The sequence below is a fragment of the Hippocampus guttulatus genome, chromosome 1 (genome assembly GCF_054856545.1).
Source record: "Hippocampus guttulatus isolate MCC_2025c chromosome 1, RoL_Hgut_1.0, whole genome shotgun sequence".
Lineage (NCBI taxonomy): Eukaryota > Metazoa > Chordata > Actinopteri > Syngnathiformes > Syngnathidae > Hippocampus > Hippocampus guttulatus.
Window position 1 is genome coordinate 3109995 of NC_141261.1, and position 24224 is coordinate 3134218.

Here is a 24224-nt window from a genome sequence, read left to right on the forward strand (position 1 = left end):
GAACGATTCGTTTCAGTTCGATTTAGGGGGATTATGATTCAATTCCATATGGTACGGCTCAATTGGAGAGGGTGTGATGCATAGGTTTGTTGTTGTCATTTCACATACATATGAATGGACTTGTCAGTGCTCTAAATGTGGCATTTCCTTCCAAGAAATATCTCTCCAATGAAAGACAATTTGATTTTTGGTGCGTGGAATTTTCTTCAGTTTGGATAACCTTAAATTCCTGAAAAAAAATACATATCACATACGTATCAATCTGACTGTCTATCCATCAATCCATCCACACACCAAAAAAAAATACACACTTAACACCATTGAAAAAAGACACGGAGAGACTCTGCCTGCTGTTCAGCCATGTTTACTACAGTAATTGTTCCCCATCTACATTTATTAGCACAGCTTGTGGAGTTCTTTTTTTCTTTTTCAAATGTATAACACCGTCAAGAAAGTTTCACTCTGAAGATAATGATGCGGCATGATCAACCTGCCTCCAAACACACACACACGCACACACATACACACACACCCACACACACCCACATCCTACTCTGTTTATGGGCATATAGACGAAATGAGTAAAAAAATCTACTGTTTACATCTTAATGTAAGAGTCATTCCAAAGATATGGCCACTGAGTGATTTAAACAATAGGAAATAGATATAAAACAAATACAAAAATAAACATAAATACTTGCATCAATTAACAGAATATGATTGATATTTTTGTTTTTTTTTCATCTCAAGTTAATAATAAATAATCACCACAGCAAAAACAAAAGGATTGTTTCATTCGAGAGCGAAGCCCCGCCCTCAACAACCGACAACATCTGTACATTAGCTTATCATGTTTGACATGATAGAGGGACGGGGAGGGGAATGGACGGGTGGGGTGGGGCGACGCTCAGTTGACATTTGCAGCACCATTAACGTCGCCGTCAACATCCATGAGTTGTCTCCTACCATGACGACAACATCGATTTGATCTTTGCACTCATCTCTTCTCGGAGACGATCTGACCATCTTGACATGTGACCTTGTTGTGCTGTCATTATGTACATTCGCAGAAGCAAAACAGACGCATGAGGAGTGCTGCGGTTCAACCAGCGGCAGAAAAGAAAATATGATGACATTTTGAAATTTCAGCTGGACGGTCCATCTCGAAATAAAATCTGAGGAAGTGCTTAACCGTGTTATCATTATTATTATTTTTTGAAATTCCAAACAAGAATGTAACATTCCATGTTCATCTGAGGACATTGTGGTCCCAGAGGATCACCGCCCAGAGAAAACCCACACAGGCGAGAGGAGAACATGCAAACTCCACACAGGAAGGCCGGAGCCTGGAATCAAACCCATGACCTCTGCACTGTGAGGCGGACGTTGTAACCAGTTGTCCACCATGCTGCCAGTTTATCTTTAGTCAGGAAAAATATAATTACAATTGTTTTACTATGAGGCGGCTACATAGCAAATGTAACAATGGAGGAGGGTCTGTATACTTCCTGAATGCACTGTATTAGAAAGACATTACATTGGGAAAAAAAACAAACCCAGTTGTCTTAGTCCTTTTAGCACATCCCATTTTAACATGGATGCATGATGAGCACATAGTGAGCACAAGGGTCCGAAAGGAAGGGGACAGCTTGATATGCTTATAAATTCACCACTCCTAAAAGAGTAGACTAATCCAATCTATGCTATCCATGATGCTGGAAACTGTTTTCTCAACAGGGGGAAGCAAATCACCGTTAGATTTCGGCAAGTTCTTCTATTCACTGTCCAGTGTGTATCCTTACATTTTAGTTATTCGCGATTTATTTTAAATGTGAAGCACACAATTCTTTTTGAAGACTTTTGACTAAAAATACAGGAAAAAAAAAACCTGTGACATTTTTTGTATAGCAACATTATGGCTGAGTTTCTGTCTTTCCAAAGTAATGTTTCAAGTGCTAAATTGTGTAAAAATGGAATCATCCTGATCAAGATGAAATGACTCTTTTGGAAATAGTCCCTTCCCGGAGAACATTTTTGCTTAACAAGTCAGATTGAATCAAAATAATCCACCGAAAATTCAAAGTTATATGTCATGAAAAGGTATCTTACGTACAACCGACATCCAGTACTGTACAAACCTGTTAGTCCATCATTAGCTTTGCTGTTGTAATGCTGTTGACACTGTTATTTTTATCTTCTGACTCTCCGTGGTATTAATGGAAGCGTTGCATCATCAGAATCACCATGGCACAGTCCGTCTGTTCATCATCCTCCATGAAACAAGAAGTCGTCTGTTAACTAGCTAAGAGATAGACATCCGAAAAGTAACCTTATGTGACAACACATTACCGCCGCCCCCCAACATCGCTTTTCTTAACAGTTCAGAATGAATGGAAGCGCTACACTCCAAAAAAGTCTTCATATCCCTTGAATATTTTCGCATTTGGCGACTTTACAATCACAACCTTTGTGCGCTTTGTTGAGATTTTATGTGAACGGACAACACAAAGTAGCACATATGTGTCAAGTGGCACAAGAAGGATATCTGGTTTTCCAGATTTTAAGCAGATAGATATCACAAAAGTGTGTTACCTCCAAATCCCACTAAGCATCTGTGGCAAAACTTGTGTTTTGCTCCTCACATACAGTTCCACTCAGCATGGGCTTTTATTTATTTATTTTTTTGCAAAGGTCAATATGTCAGAGATGTGCAAAGCTGCTAGAGATGTTATCTTAAAAGAGTTGCAGAGAAAGGTGGCTCGACAAAAGTCTTGACGAAAGGGGGGGGGGGGGGTTGAATACAAGTGCACAACACATTTTTCCAGATATTATTATCTGTCCAAAATGTGTTTCAATTCAAGGCCATGTGCTACTTTGTGCTGGCCGATCACATAAAATCTCACCAAACAGCAAAATTTCTTGTTTTAAGGTGGAAAAACATGAAAAAGTTCTCAGGGTAAGAATATTTTTCCAAGTCACTGTAGCTATGACACAAGTGGTGATGCTAACGCCACCATTTACTGTTGTTTCAAATGAGTCTTGCCGTATCTTTCTGTTACTTTTATCCGTCAAATAAAAAGGCTGACATGTGCTTTCATTTTGTAAACGACACTGCTAAATTTTCTTTTGGGTTGGGGTGCTACTATTGTAAACATAATGTTGTCGTTCAAAATCACAACGACAACACCCCTCCATCTGTTTTCGATCACGCTCATCCTTATTAGGGTCACAGGTGAGCTGGAGTTCATCCCACCCCTCACAGACAATTCAAACGTACTTTCCGAATAAAAAGTGAAAAATGGCGTCTGAGCACAAAGACGGGAACCATGATTCCCACTATGAATCCCTTGCTAGAAGTCGACTTGAATGAACATTTAGACTCTGTCAAGTCACTGGTCACCTACAGTAACTACGTGTTCTACTAGCTTATATCTGACATTTGTATTTACTTGACTATACAACAGTGTGAGGCGGCTCTCTCGTCACACCGGTCCTTGGTCCATGTGATGTAAACACTTAATCCCATCTTCTGGACCCAGATAGACCTACGTGTGATACTTTCAAAGGTCTGAAGAGGGACACGCAATCAACTGGATGGAAGTTGTGAATATGACTTCTCTTGGTGAGACAACAGTCAATATGAATTGTACTCTCAATATTAAGTTATTATAAGTAGACTCGATCGGCTGATGAAGTGCCAATGTTCAAACAACTTTTTTTTTTTTAATAATAACTACACCTTTCACATTTTTACACTAAAGCCCAGGTCTGACCTGTTTTCCGTCTAATTTTGATTAAGGATAATATTTCAGTTACGGATGAAAATGCTTTTGTCAGCATGTGATTTTGCCCCGCAAGAATCCTATGTCCCATTTCAAACCCCTAACAAAACAGTCTCTAAACTCCCGCTCCTTTTTTTTTTTTTTTTTTAAAGCACACAGGGGTGCGGAGTCTCTGCAGCCTGGGGTTCATGTTCATGCATTATCTCATTAATCTCATTCTGACATGAAGGATGAAATCTAATACTGTCCCACGATGGGAGATTAAATTTCTCACCTCCAAGCGTTTCAATTAGACGAAGATTATCCCCATTCCTACTCCCTCATCAGATGACCGATGGAGCTTCAACCTGGACCTGGTCAAGCAGGGAGAGTGCCTTGGCCAAAGATTGCACTTCACGTTTTACAATCAAGTTTAGACACCCGTCTTTCATGAAAAAAACAGACTGTCCATGTTCTAAGTCCAAGTATCTCCTGGCAAAGCGAGTCCTGGGATGAGAACTGGTCTCCGGTTGAGCCTTGATCCCAGACTGCATTTTTCGGTTGTGGAGCCCTATTGGCTTAAACTGTGGTCTCATACTCCAGCACCTCTTTGCTGCCCATCATGCTACTCCGGTATTGTATCCTAGGGCTGGATGCTGACGTGGTCTCCAGAAGTAAGATGGTCTTGCGGAGACGACGGTCAATGAAGTGGGCATCCCAGGCCGGATACCTCTTCCTTGGGAGATCGATCCGGATCACAGGGCCCTCTTGCGACGAGGAGGTCCTGTGGAGGAGTGCCGGGGAGGACGAAGGGGAAGGACGCACCTGGAAAACCGGCAGGCAACTGTCCCGATCCCTTTCCCTGTCCCTGTCCTGTTCCCCGGGAATCATGTCCCCTGTGTCTTTAGTCCTGGGTAGAGTCCTGGGAGGACTGGTGATGACCATGTCAGTTTGCGAACCTTGGGACGGGGTGAGACAGGCATCGATCACACCCACCATGCCACTTGCACTCACTATCCCCTCGTCCACACACCCTCCCCAATTTGCGCTCAGGACCGGCCCGTCAGGATGCAGCCAGCAGTAGTAGACCAACATGAAGAAAGTCCCCAAGGCGAAGCTGCAGGCCACGAGGCACACCACCACCAGGGCGTAGGAGTCGGAGGTGTGAGGCCCGCGGTATGTGTACCAGGCGGCTGTCAGGGCCACATTCTCAGCCAGTGTTACCGTGTAGTAAACAGTCATGCGGATGCGGCTGGGCCCCTCCTTGACGTTGAACCAGCAGAAGATGTAGATGATGCCCACCACCATGTTGTAGATGATCTCCTCCCACTTGGACATGCAGAAGTCAGTCTCACCTTGGATGATCCAGAATGTCATTATACACCTGAAAAACAGAAGTGCATCAAAAACCAGCCAACGCATCTGGCTCATATCGTCTGAACCAAATTGTTGTACTGGAACACAACACAATGAAGACAGCCTACAGACTGTTATCAAGATACAGTGAAACTCCTCTACAACAGAAATCATGTTTGCAGCAAGACATTTTTCACAACAGGGGTTTTTTCACTGTAGCAAATTTGATCTCAGATGTAAACACATTTACGATCAGCATTCACTTTCACTTGCATCAATTTCTTGGATAATGTATTTTATTTTGCTTCCTGCGTCTTTTATTTTGATCAATTTTACCCTCTCTACCCGCTCTTCTTGTCTTAGCTGCTTGACATCCAAAGGTCCGTTTTGTAGCCATTTTAGCAATGCAGCGTTCTTGCTGCGTCTGAAAGTAACAGGACTACTGCGCATGTGCAAACCAGTGTGGTGGTTGCTGTAGCCGTTTCCGAACGAAGCAGCAGAGGTTGCTGTTGGATTAGACTTCGTTGTAGTGAATCTCGTCGCGAGGCAAGAGCAGAGAAAAAGATTTTGTATAACGCAACAGGGGTTTTTTACGTTGTATGGGGGGCAGGAAAGTGGGAATGATGTTAATGCTTGAAGATTTTTTTCACACTAGGGGGTATTTTCGCCTATGTAGGTTTCATTGTAGAGGAGTTTCTCTGTACAGTAGTAGCCTGAGATGCCAACCCCTGTCATCACCTCTCAGGAACAGGCTCGATATTTTGTTAGAAACATTTTGATTTGATCAGAAACATTTGTGCCACCCGATAAACTGAACATGAATATATTTTTCTTTATTTGAAAATGTTACTTTTACTTTTTTTCTTCTGTTTGTATTTATTCAAAACTGGAACAATAGATTATGGCATTTTCAATACAAAGGCGATTTGCTAAAATGTGATTTGCTCATCGGCGACATCGGCTGTGAATGGACTGGTCAAAGGCACGGGAGCTGAGCAATTCAGAGAAGGCATGAGACGGCAAGGTTGTAATTAAAGCATGCCACTCTAACTGTAGGTGCGCGTAATTTTTGGTGAGTTTTACATCTCACTAAACCTTAGAGGGGACTTTCGAAAATGCTTTGTCTGTTTTACCAGGTTAATAAACAAACAAAGAAACCCCAAAACCTCACCATTTGTGTTGTGGCTGCTGTCGTATATTGCGGCACATGGCAATGTGGGTGGCAAATAGTAAATGTCTGTGGTGATAAGCCACCACGACTGTCTGTGCCACTGATGTGAAATATAAAGGTTGAGTTACGATTCATGTGATTGAGCACACACGCAAACATGGCAGCGTGCGCACTACTTGAGCAGTGACAAATCAAAACGCATCCTTTAGTCAAGTGATCTAAACATGGTTCACAACAAACTTTCTTAAATTAAATACTAATAAAACTGAATTCCTCCTTCTTGGCACCAAATCCACTTTATCCAAAGTAAACAGTTTTTCCTTCAACATTGACAGCTCCCTAGTGTCCCCCTCCCCCCAGGTTAAGAGTCTGGGTGTCATCCTGGATAGCATGCTCACCTTCCACTCACATATCAACACCATCACCCGCACTGCTTATTTCCACCTCCGCAATATTACCAGACTTCGCCCTTCCCTCACCCCCCGCACCGCTGCTATTCTTGTCCACAGTCTTGTCACATCCCGCCTTGACTACTGCAACGCTCTCCTCTTCGGCCTACCTCAAAAGTCCCTTCATAAAATCCAGCTGGTTCAAAACGCCTCTGCTCGCATCATCACAAAAACATCTTCCCAGCAGCACATCACCCCCGTTCTCCAACAGCTCCACTGGCTCCCTGTTCAACATCGCATCAATTACAAACTGCTTCTATATACATATATGGCCATCCACAACCTGGCCCCTCCTTACCTATCCGACCTTCTCCAGGTGCATATCCCCTCTCGCTCCCTCAGATCCTCGTCCTCCCTCCGCCTGTCAGTGCCCCCTGCCCAACTGAGCACCATGGGAGCCAGAGCCTTCAGTCACGCTGCTCCAAAGCTCTGGAACAACCTATCCCGGGACCTCCAAAACTGCACACCTCTTTCCACTTTCAAGTCCCGTCTAAAAACACACCTGCTCAGGATTGCCTACAACACATAGCTCTTCCATTTCCTATGTTTTTATGATTTTATGTCCTGTTTTTATATAATATCTCGTTTACTAATTTTTACACTGTATTTTCTTATTGTCTGTACAGTGTCCTTGGGTGGCATGAAAGGCGCTTTTAAATAAAATGCATTATTATTATTATTATTATCTTTAAGTGGCAGCGCTCGTGTAAAGTTGTCAGCGGTCATATATTAAGAGGATAAATTTAGGTGCATGAGGCCAGATATTGCAGCGTTCAATTTCATGATGAAACTGAAGACAGACGCAATGATGTTGTTCCTCATTTAATTGATGAGGCGCTGCTGCTTGGAATGACTGTCCGCGCTTATCAATTTTTAAAAAAAAATCAGATGTTTACATCACAAGCAAGTATAATTGAAACGTGTGAAGTTACTGGCTAGAGATAGCTCAACTTGAATTTTGATATATTATGTATGTTTTTTCTATTTACTTACTTTTATGTATTTACTTGTCATTCGTGAAAGTCTGTGCATTATATTTTCTCTCTAAACAATTTGCTGTTCATAGTTAGCTACTCTCCGCAAAATGCCATTGTGGCGAGACTTCAGAAAGTGAAAATTGTAATGCAGCACCAAGCAATTATACGGGTGTTTTGTGAGTACATTGAATGCTAGCTTAGCTCGTGGTTTAGCATGACTTAGCAAGCGTTTCTCCTGTTAATAATTACTCATCCTCCTTTCATGATCGCGATCCTTCTCAGATCCTTTTCTTCTGTAGTTTATTCGATGCTATTGAGGGGGATGATAACTGACCTTTAGAGGAGCGGCTGCTGATTAACCACGCCAGTCAGCCGCAGCCGCGGAGCTTCAGACAGGCTTGAAGCTAGTTTATTATTATTTTTCCCCGGGTTGGAAGATGTGATGACATCAACACCGACCTCCCCGTAACAGCGGTACACATGGCAACTGCCCTTCACAAAAATCTAACCGGAAGATTTCTGAGTAAGGAAACCCTGCCAATTCATGTTGTATTTCGACCTTAAATGCTACAGACATGACACATGAGAGCAGATGTCATTGAATTCAATGTATGTCGTTGCACATTTCCTGGATAAACTCATCAAAAACGGGTTTGCTGTGGTGTGTGTTGATGTGACACACCAGTGACTGACGATGAATATCCCGAAATAGAGCTGGAAGACGGAGGCAAAGAGGGCAAAGGCCACGGTCCTGGCCCCGATGGTGAACAGGTGCCAGAGGATCTGGGCTATGACGGCCTTGTAGGACATGGGCAGCTTGTCATCACGCGAATCCCGCAGAACCTTCTGGTAGGATGCAATCATCCAGGCCAGCGACACCAGAGAGGCCGAGGCCGACAGACCTGCACCGAGACAACAAACAACTTACATAAGAAAGTGTCCACCAAATATATTGAAAGCACGACAGCTTGGGCTTTCATTCGTTGGATTAAAGTTTTTCGTGCAACTCTACGCCTGAAGTTCTTGATAAATCTAGTGGGTCAAGAATTTATGTAGCTATTTACATACAGTGAGGCTGCCTATTCTTGCTGATCTTTGTTCACAAACATATATTTTTTTCAACATTTCTTTTCTCTCTTTTCCAAAATTCAATGAATGACCCATCCATCCATTTTCCAGTCCGCTTATCCTCACAAAGGTCACGGGCGTGCTGGAGGCTATCCCAGCCGCCTTCGGGCAGTAGGTGGGGTACACCTACTGAACTGGTTGCCAGCCAATCGCAAGGCACACATTGACAAACGCCTACTCTCGCTCACAATCAAACACTTTAGATTAGAGTGTTCCATTAACCTACCATGCATGTTTTTGGAATGTGGGAGGAAACCGGACTACCCAGAGAAAACCCACACAGGCATGGGAAGAACATGCAAACTCCACACAGGAATGCCGGAGCCGGAATCGAACCCTCCACCTCTGCACTGTGAGGCAGACGTGCTAACCAGTCAACAGTGTTGTCTTCGATGTATATATTTAGATTAATTCATTAGTGCCTTAGTGAAGGTGGAGGGAATTAAGGAGCGTTCCGATTCGCAGTCAATGTTGCAAAACTTTCAGGCTTCTGCTAGAGCAGGGGTGTCAAACTCATTTCACATTGTGGGCCGCATATAGCCTCGGTAGATGTCAAGTGGGCCGGACCATTAAAAATGACACCATACTCTGCTGTAAATAACCAAAATAATATGTATATCCTTTGTTTTGGTCTAAAGAAGCACAAGAATACTAGGAAAATGTTGAAATTTAATGAATATATTTTTTACAAAACATTACATGAAGGACCTTAGATTTCCTTAGACAAATATGCAATTTACTTTTATCATTCACATATATGCATTGCAGCTGATCCCATTGACTGTACAAAGGCACCAAACCTTAACAAGTAATTGGTATTGAAAAATATAGTAATGCACTTTTAAGATTAAACAAGATTTATAAAGAAAGGAATTTTTAAAACCATTTACACGAGCATATAAATTCTAAATGTAATCCCTGCCTACACCTTACAAACTAAGGAGAGTGCTATAATATGTGTAAAGAATAAAGTATTCACATATCCTTGATAGCGTCTGCTGTGTTGGGTCTGTCTCAGTGACAGACTGAGGCTGGTATTGTCTTCTTCTCTGATCAAAACAAGGTTGTCTTTTTCTCTGATCAAAACAGTGTGTCCCCCTAGCGGATATTTCATGAATTGCACATCATTAAAAATATTCATTCCGTGTCTTTTATGCATTTTTCCCTTTTAAATGATCCTGCGGGCCTGATCAAACCTCCTTGCGGGCCGGTTCCGTATCTTTGTGTACCCCTGTGCTAGAGGGTAAAAAAAGCCTAGTAGAACTTCTGAAATTTAGGAACGTTAATTGGTGGTGGATGTGTGATGATTTCAACTATAAAGAGGGTGTTCATATATTTGATTTCATGTATTTTTACCAAGTCTCTTGGAAGGATTTTTTTTCAAAGTGTGGTATAACGGTCAGAGGTCACGGCCTAACCTGTGTTGAAATATCAACAGTTGTTATAATGCATATACGTTTTCAACATGTTCCAAATAAAACATTATGCATGTTTCGCACAAAAAATAAATTACCCGCAGTGGACGAATGTTTATGGATCCAAAGTCACCACATTGTCACGACCTGATGAATCTCGTGCGACAAGGATTACCTATGAGTGTCTCACCTTGCAGCGGGAGGACAGCATTTCCATGGATCATGATGCTTAGCTGGAGGACAAGCTGCGGCGCCGACTTAAGAAATGCCTCCAGGAGACGAAGCATGGTGATGTCAGCGCTCTCAAACATTAGCCGCCAGTGGAAGCGGTGGTGGGAACCGTCGCCATGCCAACGACTCTGGGCGCCCAGGTAGAGTGCGTGGATATACCTGAAGAAGCGGAAAGCGAGCAAGGTAATTGCTACTTTGCAAAAAGTTTTAAAGGCCACTAATATGTAACACTTTTTTTGTAGCACCCTGCTGTGACCTAGCCGTAGCCTGGTAACAAGATTCGAATCTCAAACCACCAGAAGCGTGAGGCAGACGTGTACACGACTCATCACACACACAGATGAACAAGCCAAAGGAAAACAAGAAATAGGAGCGAGATCTTGGAATACTTGGGAGGAAGATCAGACATTTATGCGCAAAAGAGTTGGAGGTTCGGTTTGGAGGAAACAGACATGAAGGAATGAGAGTAGGAAAGGGAAGATGGCTGAGCTGCCACTTGTGCTGATCCATCACAGTTTATGGACCACTGCTGGAGAAACAGGGAGGTGAGGATGAATGGACGGATGAAAGAAAGAGAAATGAATGATAATGGGATCGTAAAAATGATGAACGGGGTGAGTCGTATCTTTCTTTTCTTTCCATTTTTCAGCACTTTCCTGGCCTCCATTAATCCATGTGCCAGGAATATCTCAGATTTAAGCAAACAATTCCGTCTCCATTCGGAAGGAACCACAGTCTTGTAATGCCATTTCAGTCCACAGGAGGTACTGGTGAGCCAAAATAGCAGACAGGGTTGATGCGGTTAATCCATAATCTTCTCATGCAAGAGCAATTCTCTACACCACTCATTCGTGTTGTAGTCACGACCACACCAACTGAGACCAAGACATTATCAAGACACGGAGTTTGGCTCTAATCACAGTCGTACTGGTCTGGTCTCGACTGGTCTTGAGCAAAAATCTCGAGTCCACACCGTCCGAGAATGAGACAAGACGGAGTAAAAATATACAGATGAGACCCATAGTTTGATACATTGGATTTATCTAATGGTAAACAATAAATCTAGATTGTTATTTAAAGGCGTGTTCAGGCAAAAATTAGGAGTCCACATAGCTCTGTAGTTATTGGGTGCGTGTGTGACTTCTCTCATCTAGAACCAACACTATTGATTTTTGACCCTGTTAAATGCAAGCAGTGGGAAACGAGTGTGCCTGTCACCAAATAATCTACACTTTTTGTTGTTTGGAGGGGTCACAATCGCGAACCTGTTTGTCACACTCTCAGCTCTCTCAAATCTTCGACGATGCCGTTATGTCAGAAGGCTTCTTGATATCAGGCAAGGCAGACTTATTGAGATTTTTCAGTTTGCTTCTCCTTTCAGACAAGCTACGAAGACAAAAAGACAGAGACAGGGCGGTCCCTGTCCATGTCTGCAGGAGAGCTGTGCGCAGTGGAGCAGACGTGTCTGTGGGAGTCACACTCACTGCATAATATCAATTATAAATAAATAAAATGGCAACATTGTGAAATACAAAACTAAACTACTCTTGTATTTGGCAAGATAAACCACAATCAGAATCTTATTATTTTGTAGCTTTATGACGTTTCAATGTTCAAAAAACAATCTTTTTGACCTGATATGAGCTCTGCTGAAAATCACGTGATTGACCCGGATTTCCGTATGTGCGCGCATGCGTGCGCATAGTGTGTGGGACATGTTGCCCAACCCAGTTTTCACAGCACATCGCTACCATGGTTACGCAGCAACAAGAACCATTGCCAAAACAGTTGTATGAGCATCCACATGATCTATCTCGGTCTTTCATGCATGCGTGTGCACGCACACACGCACGCACGCATGCACAAACACTCTATAAATATCCATGTGCCGCTCAAAGTGAATCAGTTGTCTATCCCCAAGCTGCTGTCCCACATAGCCACTCAAGTGAGCTCTGTGTGTGTGTGTGTGTGTGTGTGTGTTTGCTAGTGAGTGCTATTTTCAGCCATGAGTCTGAAATCCAGGGAGAAGGAAGTGCTGTGTGTTATGCTGCTGCGTGTGTGTGTGTGTGTGTGTGTGTTGTTGTTTTTGCAGAATAAACACGGCGTCCCCTGCTAGTGATGCAGGCATCCCTCAGGCCAATCAGTGGAGGGAAAACAAACCCAATTCTTTCCTCAGGCTTGTCCCTGAAGTAAGTTTCAATTGACGAATTTGAAAAGATGTGAATCAAAAATAACGACAACAGAAGCGGTGGCAGCCTGTGGTTAAGCACCTTTCTTATCACGGCAGGTTTTGAAAAACACATCCTTCCACTTGGGTGTCACGTCAGAATTACATTTCACTGAAAGCTGTCAAAAGCATGAGCTATGGTAGCCCACAATAGATAATGAAATAAAATACATTTGAAAAAGTTTAAGGGGACCACATTCCCATTCAACTTTGATGTCAAGAAGCGGGCCGCAAAACATCATCCTGTTGGTCATAAATGGCCCCTAACCCGCATGATTGAGACCCCTGCCTTAGCGGTTCCTATGTATTATGAAAATGTAGATGCAAAATGCCCATCCTGGATTTTATGACTTCTCTTCTTTAATGACTATTCCTGAAATATTTTTTCAGACAGCTCGATGAGTGCCCATCGTTTTTAGTCTTGAGTCTTGTCACAAATATTTCCTTTCTGGGTAAGTTGACGTTTTTGCAAGTCCTCGTTGGGGTTGTGTGGAGTTGTCTCTGGATAGTCCTGCACCCTCCCACATTTGAAAAACATTGATGTCAGGTTCATTGAAACCTCTAAATTGTCCAAATGTGAGTGGTTGTGTATCCCGCCCACACCGGTGAGATAGCCTGCAGCTCACTCATGATGACCAGCAATGACGACGGGCACCACGAAAACGGTGTAATGGTTGAAAATTTCACATCTCTATGACTACATATGTTCTAAATTATAATTGTACATTCCTGAACTGAGATCCCACCGAGAAAACAGGTGACGTGGAATATTTAAAAGTCAAAATCAGCATGGCGTGGATATGATGTGGTTACGATTGAATGAGTGTCTGTGTCTAATATGTTGTGTTGTATTATTTTGATATGTTATTATGGCTTCAAGATGGCGCCGCGAGAGTGGCTGCCTTTCCAGCAGCTCCTATATTTTGTTCTTCTACTTCTTCCTTTCATAACTTTGCGGCTGTGAATTAGGAATTTCTCCATTGCGAGACTCATAAAGGTTTTCTTATTCTTATATGGGACATTGCATGAAATTTGCCTTTTGCTTCTTTTAACACTCATAAAATAAACTTCTGTCTTTTTTCAACCTTAATATGACATAAACACACATTCTAACGATTCTAAATGTGTATTGGTCCATTTTCTTTACGGTATTGTTTTGCAATATACCTCAACTGAGAACTGAAAGTAACAACAGTGCGTTTTTAGCTTTACAGTGAAAATATAAATATGACATTTGTAAAAGGTTTAAAAGAGACATTTCATTGTAAAGTTGAGTTTTTGGGAAATGGGGACAGGCAACAAATGTTATTTCTTTAGTGTGCAAGGCAGTTTCATTTATGTGCAGAAGAGTCCATCCATCCATTTTCCAATCCACTTATCCTCACAAGGGGCGCGGGGGGTGCTGGAGCCTATTCCAACTGTCTCCAGGCAGTCGGCGGGGGACACCCTGAACCGGTTGCCAGCCAATCGCAGCGCACACAGAAACGAACAACCATTCGTGCCCACACTCACACACCTAGGGACAATTTAGAGTGTCCAATAAGCCTGCCATGCATGCTTTTGGAATGTGGGTGGAAACCGGAATACCCGGAGAAAACCCACGCAGGCATGGGGAGAACATGCAAACTCCGCACAGGGAGGCCGGAGCTGGAATTGAACCGGGTACCTCTGCACTGTGAGGTCAACGCGCTAACCACTGGACCACCGGGCCGCCCTGCAGAAGACTCATTCAATAAAAATATTTTATTGTTAATTTAATGCACATTTATACATTTATAGTAGGAACGCAAATGCCACCAACTCGGTTGAATGGCCCGCATCCTTTTTTTTTTTTTTAAATGAAAAAATTAAAACAATCGTTTGCTTGCCTTGAAATCCAATTTTCCACTGTTCACATGAATCTTAACACGAGCGTCGTCTGTGCTGCGACTGAAATGTGGCCAAATCGCAGCGGGAGCTAATCAGTTTCCCTGCTAAAGTACAGAATGAGATTTTCACCCACAGATAAAAGGAAGGTTGGAGACAGGACGGGAGGAGGAAGCGGAGGAGGTGCCGTTTCTAATTTGGGAGGTGAAATGAGCATCAGAGGAGCATGAGGACAATCATGTAAAGAAAACAAAACAAAGTGGAAAGAGGAATCTAAATAAATGGCTGATGATGATTGCGAGAAGCGCCGGAATATGTGCTCGGATTTCATTTCATTCATTGCCACTTCATCCCAAGAGTGTGAAGCTGTGGCTCCATTCATGTCTTGATAGCAACTTTGAATGACTCTAATGAGGAATTCGCATGAAGAGATCAGTCTCTGTGTCTATTTCTGTAAACTACATGAGTGCACGAGCCAAAGGAGAGGCAAGTCGATGAAGCTCGAAAGAGAGCAGACCAGAATGCCACACAATTAAGAGGAACCCCATTTCATATTTGGAAAATAAAACTCCAAGTGCTTTGTGACTTAAAGGTCCTGATCGTTCATTGATCACTGAAGTTTTTTTTTAAAGCTTGAGGCTTAAAGATGGTCCATTAAACATAATTTCAATAAAGCGCTACAATGTCCCCTGCCACTTACTGCACCATCAAGCGCGGGGGTGGGGGCGGGGGTTAACAAACCAGTCAGAGGCGTAGAGGCGCAATTTTTACTGTGTTGCTGCAAAGAGCCCCATAATACACATGAACTGCTCCCGTACCGTCACCTCACTCCTTAGCTCTCTTTTGTGTGTTTTGGCCAACTCCCCTTTATTGTATGGCAACATAAAAAAAATGGGTAAAAATATTCATGTTCATCGGCATATTTTGATTTGCTCTATATGTCTTCCCTCGCATTTTGAGAGCTTGGTAAACCAACGCGACTTAATGTTTGCTCTGAGCGTGATACAGTATGCGCATAAACCGTTTCATCGCCGCATTGCACTTGCTGAGTGTGAGAGGGCAGCGCAACAGGGACGACGATTACATAATGCAGCCATTAACACTTTTAAAATCTGAATATTGGCAATACTCTGTTTTTTTTTTGAAAGCCATGTACACGTATACACAATATAAGGCATGTATAAGCGATCGCATTACTTCTTTTGAACGAGTCACTGGTTTGTGTTCTCCACATGCTCTTGCACAAGTAATCTTGGTCTTTGTGGCACCCTCGCCGTAACGATGCTAATTTGAATACATTGATTTTTTTTCCCCGTGGCATTTTCTCGTTACTTTCAGTTTCTACGGTGAAAATGACGGTTACTACACACATGGAGCGCATAAGTCCGTGCGTCTGGAGCATAACTGACAGAAAAGGACACAAGCTGAGGTAAACAATCAAGGCGAAACTTAAGAGACGCAGCACATGCACAAAGAGTGGACGAAACCGGAAACCTGTGGTGAGTGACATGAATATAATGTCGTTTATTGACGGCGAGTGGAAATGACGTCTGTGCGTCACATTTTTAATCGTGTAGTCTAAATATGGGAATAACTCTGTCGCTCACGCATCTAAACGAGTTTGTCCCAACGTTTCAGAAATCGGAATTTTGACAGGAAGCTGAATATTGACTGCATGTTACCGTAGTCAATGACAGGTTACGATTATCGGCTCTGTCGTTTTCTGACCAGCTAAGAGGGGGGGGGGGGGGATCACTCTTATCATATTAATTGCTCAGAATAATCTTTCGGAGACATCAATCATTGGTTCTTTGCTGAATTTGGTCAGAAGAAGGAAATCGGATTCAAAATGAATCCGATTATCAAGCACATACAACTGCAGGTGGCAGTTCAAGGTACCTATCCTCCGCGGTGCAGGGAACAATTTAAAATGAATGCCGACTTTGCACACGTAACGTTAGGCCAATCATGGCATTCGAAACAACAAGACTGAATTCTACGGTTGTTCACATCAGGACAAGCTTGCACCTGGATGACGACATTCCGCAAAGACTTGAGGAGTAGGAGGAGGAACGCTGACATAAGTGCATGATGCAAAGACAAGAAAGAGCATCAAGCTGATGCAGAGGGAGGCTTCAGTGCGGCAAGGCAGGTAGAAGCAACATCCCAGGCGGAAGCATCACAGATTTCAGCGCTCGCTTTTGAGGTCAAATCAGAAATTTCACAGTCTGAAGCGTAAAAACTTTGAAACATGTTCGGGGAATCTTGTATTTGCTGCGCAAATGCATCTGCTTAAACTTCTGGATAGTACACATCTGACTGTTTCCTGTTCATTGGGCTTTTCTGGCTGTGGTCAGCCAAGACATTTTCCAAACTGTATCCATGTGACTCCTGGATATAAATATTTTATGGACAGGCGGGGCGAACAGACACCCACACACAAGTACGGGCGATTTGATGATGTAAATGTCGGCCGGTGTTCCCGCAGGGGGACACGGTCTGCAGAGTGAACAATTGGGGCAGGCGTATAGGCTCAGATCCAGATCAAAGGACTTTCCCAGGGCAATTCTCAGGGCTTCATCATCCCAGATGCATCACAGACATTCTCTGGAAGTAAAGTGTTACGTTCCCATTTGTGTAACCGGTGGAGTACATTCACTATGTCTTTTAAGTGTACCTGTGAATTTATTCTAAACATTAAAAGGCTACAGACGCAAATGCCAGATTTTGTGAGGTGAAAAAAAACGAGACTATAACAAAATCTCCCAAACACATGATGGAATGAAACAAAAGGCCGATGAGACCGGCTCCCTTGTTTCCATTCGTATGACCGGTCTAGCCAATTTGTCATTGATTTTCATCCTGCGGGAGGTTGGTTACATTACTGTGGATCTTAAATTTCTCAATAGTGTGTGCAATTGTGGTCACAGGAACATCAAGCTGCTTGGAAATGGTCTTCAATTTCCTTTTAATTTCCTGAGATAATTCTCTCATTTGCTTCCTCCTGTCCATGTTTAGTGTTTATGCACCATGTCACCAAACAGCACTTTTTTTTTTTTTTTAATGATTATTTAGTATTGTTTCATGATAAAAATAACAAATTCAGCAAATAAAATAACCAACGAGAACATAATATCACACGAGACGGATTGACCAACCTTTAGGAAACTGGTTCAGTTACTGATGAGGTCAAGACAAATCTGATATTTTCAAATGTTTAATTTTGAACAAAACATAATCAGGCTGCTTTCATGAAGTACTGCAGGACTGAGAGAATCATTTCTGTTGAGAGATTGAAAACTGAAGATTGGGACAATTTTTATGGCTCTAAAATATTGCTCGATTTTGAAAATTGAAGTTGATGAATTTGTTAATCGATTAGTTGTTGATTAATCCATTCATTTTGACACTTCTACAATATTCATTAACCACCAGAAAAAAAACCCATGTGTGACGGAAGACTATATAAAACTACCATCTGTATTTTTTATCCTCTTTTATAAGAGGCTTGATTCCAGCCATATCCGATTCCAATCTTTTTTCTTCTTCTCTTTACGGTGACACATATCTAAATTGTGCCAATTGGATGCAAAAAAAAAAAAAGTGTAACTGCTGCACTTCTCTGTGTAAGTACTCTTTTTCAACAATGGCAAATTCTATTTTCAGTTGCAAAACATGATGCCAGTGTTCAGACTCACCAGCAACTACGTGCTCTGAAATGACAGAAATGTGCAGTTTGGCATTACATCATTCAATCATTCAACTATTTTATATGTCTAATGTTGCACTCCTTTTAACAAGCTTTTGTTTTCAGTGATATAACGACTATACTGTGAACATTTTTCACATATTATCACATAACCACTGAATGTTGATGTTATTGTTGACAAAATGAAGCGTTCCTTTGGTGACCAACACAACCAAGCTGGTTGACCTTCAGTAATTCCTGAGTGGCGAATGACACGCCATTCCGCAGCAAAATGTGACGTTGGCTGAAAGGAATTCAGTGCGTTTTCTTTCCGGATGGACCGTTATAATCATTTGTGTATTACAAGTGGAGTATGCAAATCAAAAAACTATGAAGCTGAAAAATAAAGAGTGTGCCAATTTGCCAGAGCCAGTCTTTCACATAATTCATCACCCCCCTCACCTCAAAAAACCCAAAAAAAGTCTTGTGACCTTGACCTATAGACTGATGTTGCCCTGAGTTAGAGGCTGCATGTCGCTTGCTCTTTCTAGCTACACCGTACGACACTATGCACTGTAGGTCTGCTTTTGTGTCCTTCATTCCGTGCCGGATTTGGGGAAATTCCTTATTTCTGCCTCAATCACCTCGTTATCGCAACAACTTTCTCGTCATTGTCCCGCCATGCATCTTTTCCACAACTTCTTCATCCTGAATCCAAAATGAGCCATCTTAAATTGTTTCTCATTTCCACTTTCCTTCTCTTCCTCCCCTGCATTCATCCAGCTCTCACACCTCCTCCTCATCCCTCGCTCGCTCACTCGTTCCTCGCCTCGCTATCTTAATTGCGCGGCGTGCCGCAGAAGATGGCGTGGCTGGACTGCCTGCTGCCTGTACTGTCAGCGTTCGTTCTTATTGTGTTGAGCAGAAAAGAGAACAAGAAAGTCTTTTGTTTTTCCCTTTGATTGGTGCTCGAACAACAGCTGTTGCAGAAAGGAAATATAAAGAACGTTGCTCAGTGACTCCCACGGCTTTCTTCGGTGCGGCGACACATTCTTCCACATTCAATTGATTATTAGACACAAAGCGTCCTGACGTTATACAACAAAGCCTGTCAAAAAAAAAAAGCCGATGCTTCATATCACAATTCACGGCACCGGGCCGGCGTTAAACTCGCCACGAGTTGTTGCTCCTTTACCTAGCATGGCGAGGTGTGGCTCAAAATGAACCCGTTCACGCACCCTGTGACCTGCTAACATGATAAGCTGTCCACTGTGGTAACCGCTGTCCCCGAAATGGTTTAATGTACAAAAAAATTCATACGGCGGATTTTCCGCACCACGCCAGAGAACTTTAAGACAATTACTTAACGTTCATGCAATTGGAATATAAGAGGATGCCTGAGAACCCCGAAGAAAATCCATGGAAAATCCACGCAGAGGGCCGGAATGCGAACCGGGGAAGTCTCAAAGGTAAGGCAGACACTACTTTGGGTAGTCAAATGTGTTTTTTTTTCATACATTCATTCATCTTCCGAACCGCATTATCCTCACTAGGGTCGCGGGGGGGGGGGGGGGGGGGGTGCTGGAGCCTATCCCAGCTGTCTTCGGGCAGTAGGCGGGGGACACCCCGAATTGGTTGCCAGCCAATCACAGGGCACACAGAGACAAATAACCACGCACGCCCACACTCACACTTAGGGACAATTTAGAGGGATCAATCCGCCTTCAAATGTGTTTAATTTGTTTAAAAACAACAACAACAACAAAAGCGATCTTTTAAATCAAATTAAAGGCTAGCGGGTGAGATGGCCACGACCGACCTGGAACTACGTCGGCCGTTGGGGAAAATGAACTCATTTCCCTGAAATTCCCCGTGGCCTCCTCACCAGTGTCCAAGCCTCGGTACAGAAAGACAAAAACAGGAGGGGGTGGCTCTCTACTTCTGTACTTACAGCAGAACTTGTGTCTTTGTCTTCTTTAGAAATAGAAGACAAGGAGGAAGAAGAAGAAGAAGAAGAAAAAAAAAAGAAGCAACCTGGTTTGAGTTTCCACAGGAATTTACAAATCGAATTCATCCAACCTGATTGTACATTTGTCTACGATGCGATGCGGCATTTTGGTTAAAGTAAGCCATTTTAAGATAAAAAGAAAAACTTTAACGTAGTTATTAAGGTGATGTTTCGTCGTCCTCGTCCTCTGCCGGGGGTGCAGAGCATCCTCCGCCTACATGAATTTATGAATGCAGACTATAATCATCAGCTCGGTATTTATTCTTCATTCTGCATTTACGCATTTAAACAACAAAGCGTATGAGGGAAAAGTGGTTAGGACTGCACAACTGTCCGTGCTTTATGTTACAGTATGTGTTGTGTTTATTATTCTACTTTATGTTAACTGTTCTGTTAAGCGCTTTGTTACAGCTGCTGCCGTTGTAAAAGCGCTCTATAAATCAGCATGTATTGTATTGTATTGTATTTATTTCTGCAAGTTAAATTACGAATTTAGGAAGGTGAGAACCGCTGAATGACAAGTTGAATTGTTCAGAATGAACAAGAGCAACAAAATTCCCCACAAAGTTACCACAAAGAGCCCCAGAATTGTCTTGTGGCTCACAAGCTCAACCCGTTTCTGTTTCAGATAAAGCTTAGGCAGTGGCAGAATGTAATTCAGTTGTACGTCTGATTCAGCACCGAAGAGATGCAATGTTGTTGTAAAATGTGTAGAGGTGGCCTATGGCATGTGAAAACATGAGAATTCAATGAAGAGTGATGAATTAAAAAAAAAAAAGCTTCATTTCCGCCCTTTAAAAGTTTAGCTTGAAGCAAACAGGCTTGGTGAGCCGAGTGAAAGCGGAAGCTCAACTAGGTTGGTGATTGATTGTTCAGGCCTGGTGCTCGTAGAATTTCATCTGTCACCAGGATGGGGGGGCGGGCTCGATCCAATTGCAACATCCATCAAACAGAAATAACAAAATGGCTGAAATAAACACACCCTAAAAAGACAAATATTCTCTTTTCCCCGCGTTTCCCGCTTGTGTTGCGACCATAAATGTTCTTCTTGACAAGTTTTGTGGACTAACTAGCTTTGTGTCGAATCAAAATAAAACATTTGTTTGATCAACATTTTTGCCTGGCGTGTTACGGATCAAACCAGCAATTGAATCGTCGTTAATTTATGTCTGTGGATTTTCTGCACTGCCAATTTAATCATAATGTCTTTGAATCAAGAGATGGACATGAAGGTGTATAATTTAAAAGTCAACAATCGACAAAATAATTGACGGTTGCAGCCCTGAAAATTTACAGGGTTTAAATTGTAGTGCATGCCGACATCATTCCCATATATTTGCTTATTATGTTAGCATTCGTCGATGAAAGGTTGTATGTCTGTATTTGCAATTGTTACAACATACAGAAAATGCATTCATTAACATCACGGCAATATACAGGAAGTGAAGATTCCTCTAAAACTACTAGAATATTAATGCGTGCATTTACACGGCCAGAATATGAATGCACGTATTTATACTGCTGAAACGTGATGCACATTTACAGCATGCGTGCGTGCGTGCGTGCGCTACAGCTAGTTTGCGCAGTTCTCAGCATGTCGGTTCCTTTTACACAAGTTGCATCAAAGTCACATGGGGTTTGTAACGCAAGAAAAATCTTTGTCCCTGTAGGATATTGTTCAAAATGAATAGGGAGCGAGCAGTGATGTCGAGGAATACGGTGGAATTTCTAACGTTGAACACTGGTGAGGTTGCGCAGTTCAGAATTTGCAGGAAAAGTAGGCCCGAAGTTGCACATTTTGGAGTTTAAACCTCCACAATGCATAATGTCAAACCAGCGTAGGTCACATTTTGTCTTGGAATTTTTGTGACGCTTTTTTCCGTGACTCTTATTCCCAAAGAAGGTGCAGCCTCAAAAAAAAAAGGCTGTTAAGAGAAGAAGAATGTGAGGTGAAAAGAAAAAGAATACACCCAGGAAGTTCAGTGAAGTCAACCGAGTCGCATTCGCAACAGCAAGGCACCAGACACACACGTGCCATCCGTTGTTCGAAGTTACATCGTTTTTATGTTTCAATCCAAACATTTGACAACCATCAAAAAGGTCAACAAAATTGATCTGTGGCGCCAATCCCCTTTGCATTACAATTTAATCATTAAAACTGAACGCTTTGTCCTTTGCAAATAGTAATATTGTTGTGGTTCACTTATTTTTCCACTTGCACGGCAGTTAAGAAGGTCGACTCTTCGCCACGCTCTATATAAACAAATCAGTGTCCTGAAAAATATTGTTCCACATTAGTGACGCCGCTCAGCGCGTCTCCTGCCCCCCCCCGCCCCCCCGCTGTCTCGTGGTCACCTACGCCTCGTTATTCCCAATTACGTCTCGTATTTAACCTTGTGTCTAATTCTGTCTCATCACCAGATCCTTGTACCTTGCTGTCACGTTCCAGCATTCCTTGTTCTCGCCACCCGAGTCCAATTAAGCGTTGACCTTGTTTGATAATTGACCTTTTTGCCTCACTTCTCGAATCCCGTTGCGCTTGTTGCCTGCCCGTGTACGGATATGTTGATCCGGTGACGCAACACTGCCACGTTCAGGAATCTGTTCATCGTCAACAGTGCGATACAAAGCTGAATTTCACCTACAAATCTGGCTGAGGCTCTTTTCCACGCCTATGATGGCGGCAGTAAACGCTTGATGAATATTAACGCTGACAGCAGTGAATGTGTAAGGCTTAACTCAGGTGTTTGGATTTGTCTTTAGCCATTGCTGGTAATGACCGTGACACTGAATCTAATGTTGAATTGCAACAAACCGAGTGGCCAACGATCTGCTACTAATGAAAACGAGTGGCCGAACCCTGCACGCTCTGCGACAGTTTAGTCGATTTCGGTCCTGTCGCTTGGTTTGTGGTGGGCCTAAATTCCTCCGCCGATGTAAGAAGGTATAGTCTATTTGTCTTTTCCCTTTTTTTATGCATTAGTGCAGCACTAAGGATTGAAGTGTAGCCTATGAGACGTCACGGAGCTTTTCGGATCGTGTGTGGGCCAAGAGCGGTTCATCTCATAAAAGCTGCAGAGAATTACAGCTGATTTCCTTCAGTCAGCCTTTAATGGGCTCCCAAAAACCATTAGAGCCCATTCAACAGCAAAAGCGTTTAAGCACAGTTTGCCTTTCAAACGGCATCGGCTGTTGAAGATTTAATTCAAAGGCTAACTTGGAGCAATTCTGACAAGAGTGCTTCATTTGGAGCAAAAGGCCGTAAAACGAGTTGAACTTTGCTGCCCCCCGAGGAGTTGCTGGGAAACGATTCCAGCCGCTCGTGAAGATGTGCAGCCGTTTACTGGAGAGGAACTTACGACATCGGTAGACTAGAGAGAGTAGCGAGAAAACTACAGTAAGGAGGTCCTCTGTTGTCACGTGACCTTTTGAAGGATGCCAATAAACACTCTCTATGGCGAGATGAGGCCCTCGATTCGGCCCTCGGACACAAGGCAAACTGAGATGGCAGCGCACTGCATTTGTGTGTCGCGTGCGCGCCCTCGAGTCATCATAGCGGAGGGAAAGAAAAGCGTCCGGGCGGCAGTGAAAGAGTTTGTGGGCATGCAGGACCACGGGACATTTGCGCTCAGCCACGGGGGAAACCGTTTAAAGAGGGCATGGCGCGGGCTCCCATCATCCGGCGTTTAAAGGCGCTCCGTCACACTTGCACTAATTTCGGTGTATCTTCTTGTCCACGTACCTCGAAGTAACATATGTTGGGACCGTGGTAAAGAGAGTACCGCTCATACTCTCTTTTACCGTCTGTCCCTTTTAAATTTTAATGTCCATTACAAAGGTAATGTCACACAAGGAAAACCTACCCAAGGATGGGGGTAGGGGTAAGGGGGGGGGGGGAATGAAAACTCCACACACAAAGACAAAATCCAACATTTGGACCCAGGACG

General features: G+C 42.9%; 1 protein-coding gene across 3 annotated transcripts in view; it reads right to left on the reverse strand.

Annotated features, from left to right (window-relative positions):
- Positions 1–348: 348 nt before the first annotated feature.
- LOC147210057 (XK-related protein 7-like) overlaps positions 349–24224 on the reverse strand; it is a 33746-nt gene continuing 9870 nt past the window's right edge. Inside the window, exons 2-5 of one of the 3 annotated variants that reach the window (XR_015098999.1) lie at positions 10448–10647; positions 8397–8616; positions 4057–5145; positions 349–2270 (exon numbers count right to left, since the gene is read on the reverse strand). Coding sequence is in view for 1 of the 3 variants with exons in the window: in XM_086101805.1 (XP_085957931.1) it covers positions 4341–5145; positions 8397–8616; positions 10448–10647 (1225 nt within the window). In the remaining 2 variants the exon portion in view is untranslated. Of the gene's footprint in view, positions 5146–8396; positions 8617–10447; positions 10648–24224 lie in introns of all 3 variants that reach the window. The other 2 variants (XR_015098997.1, XM_086101805.1) reach the window with 2 other exon arrangements.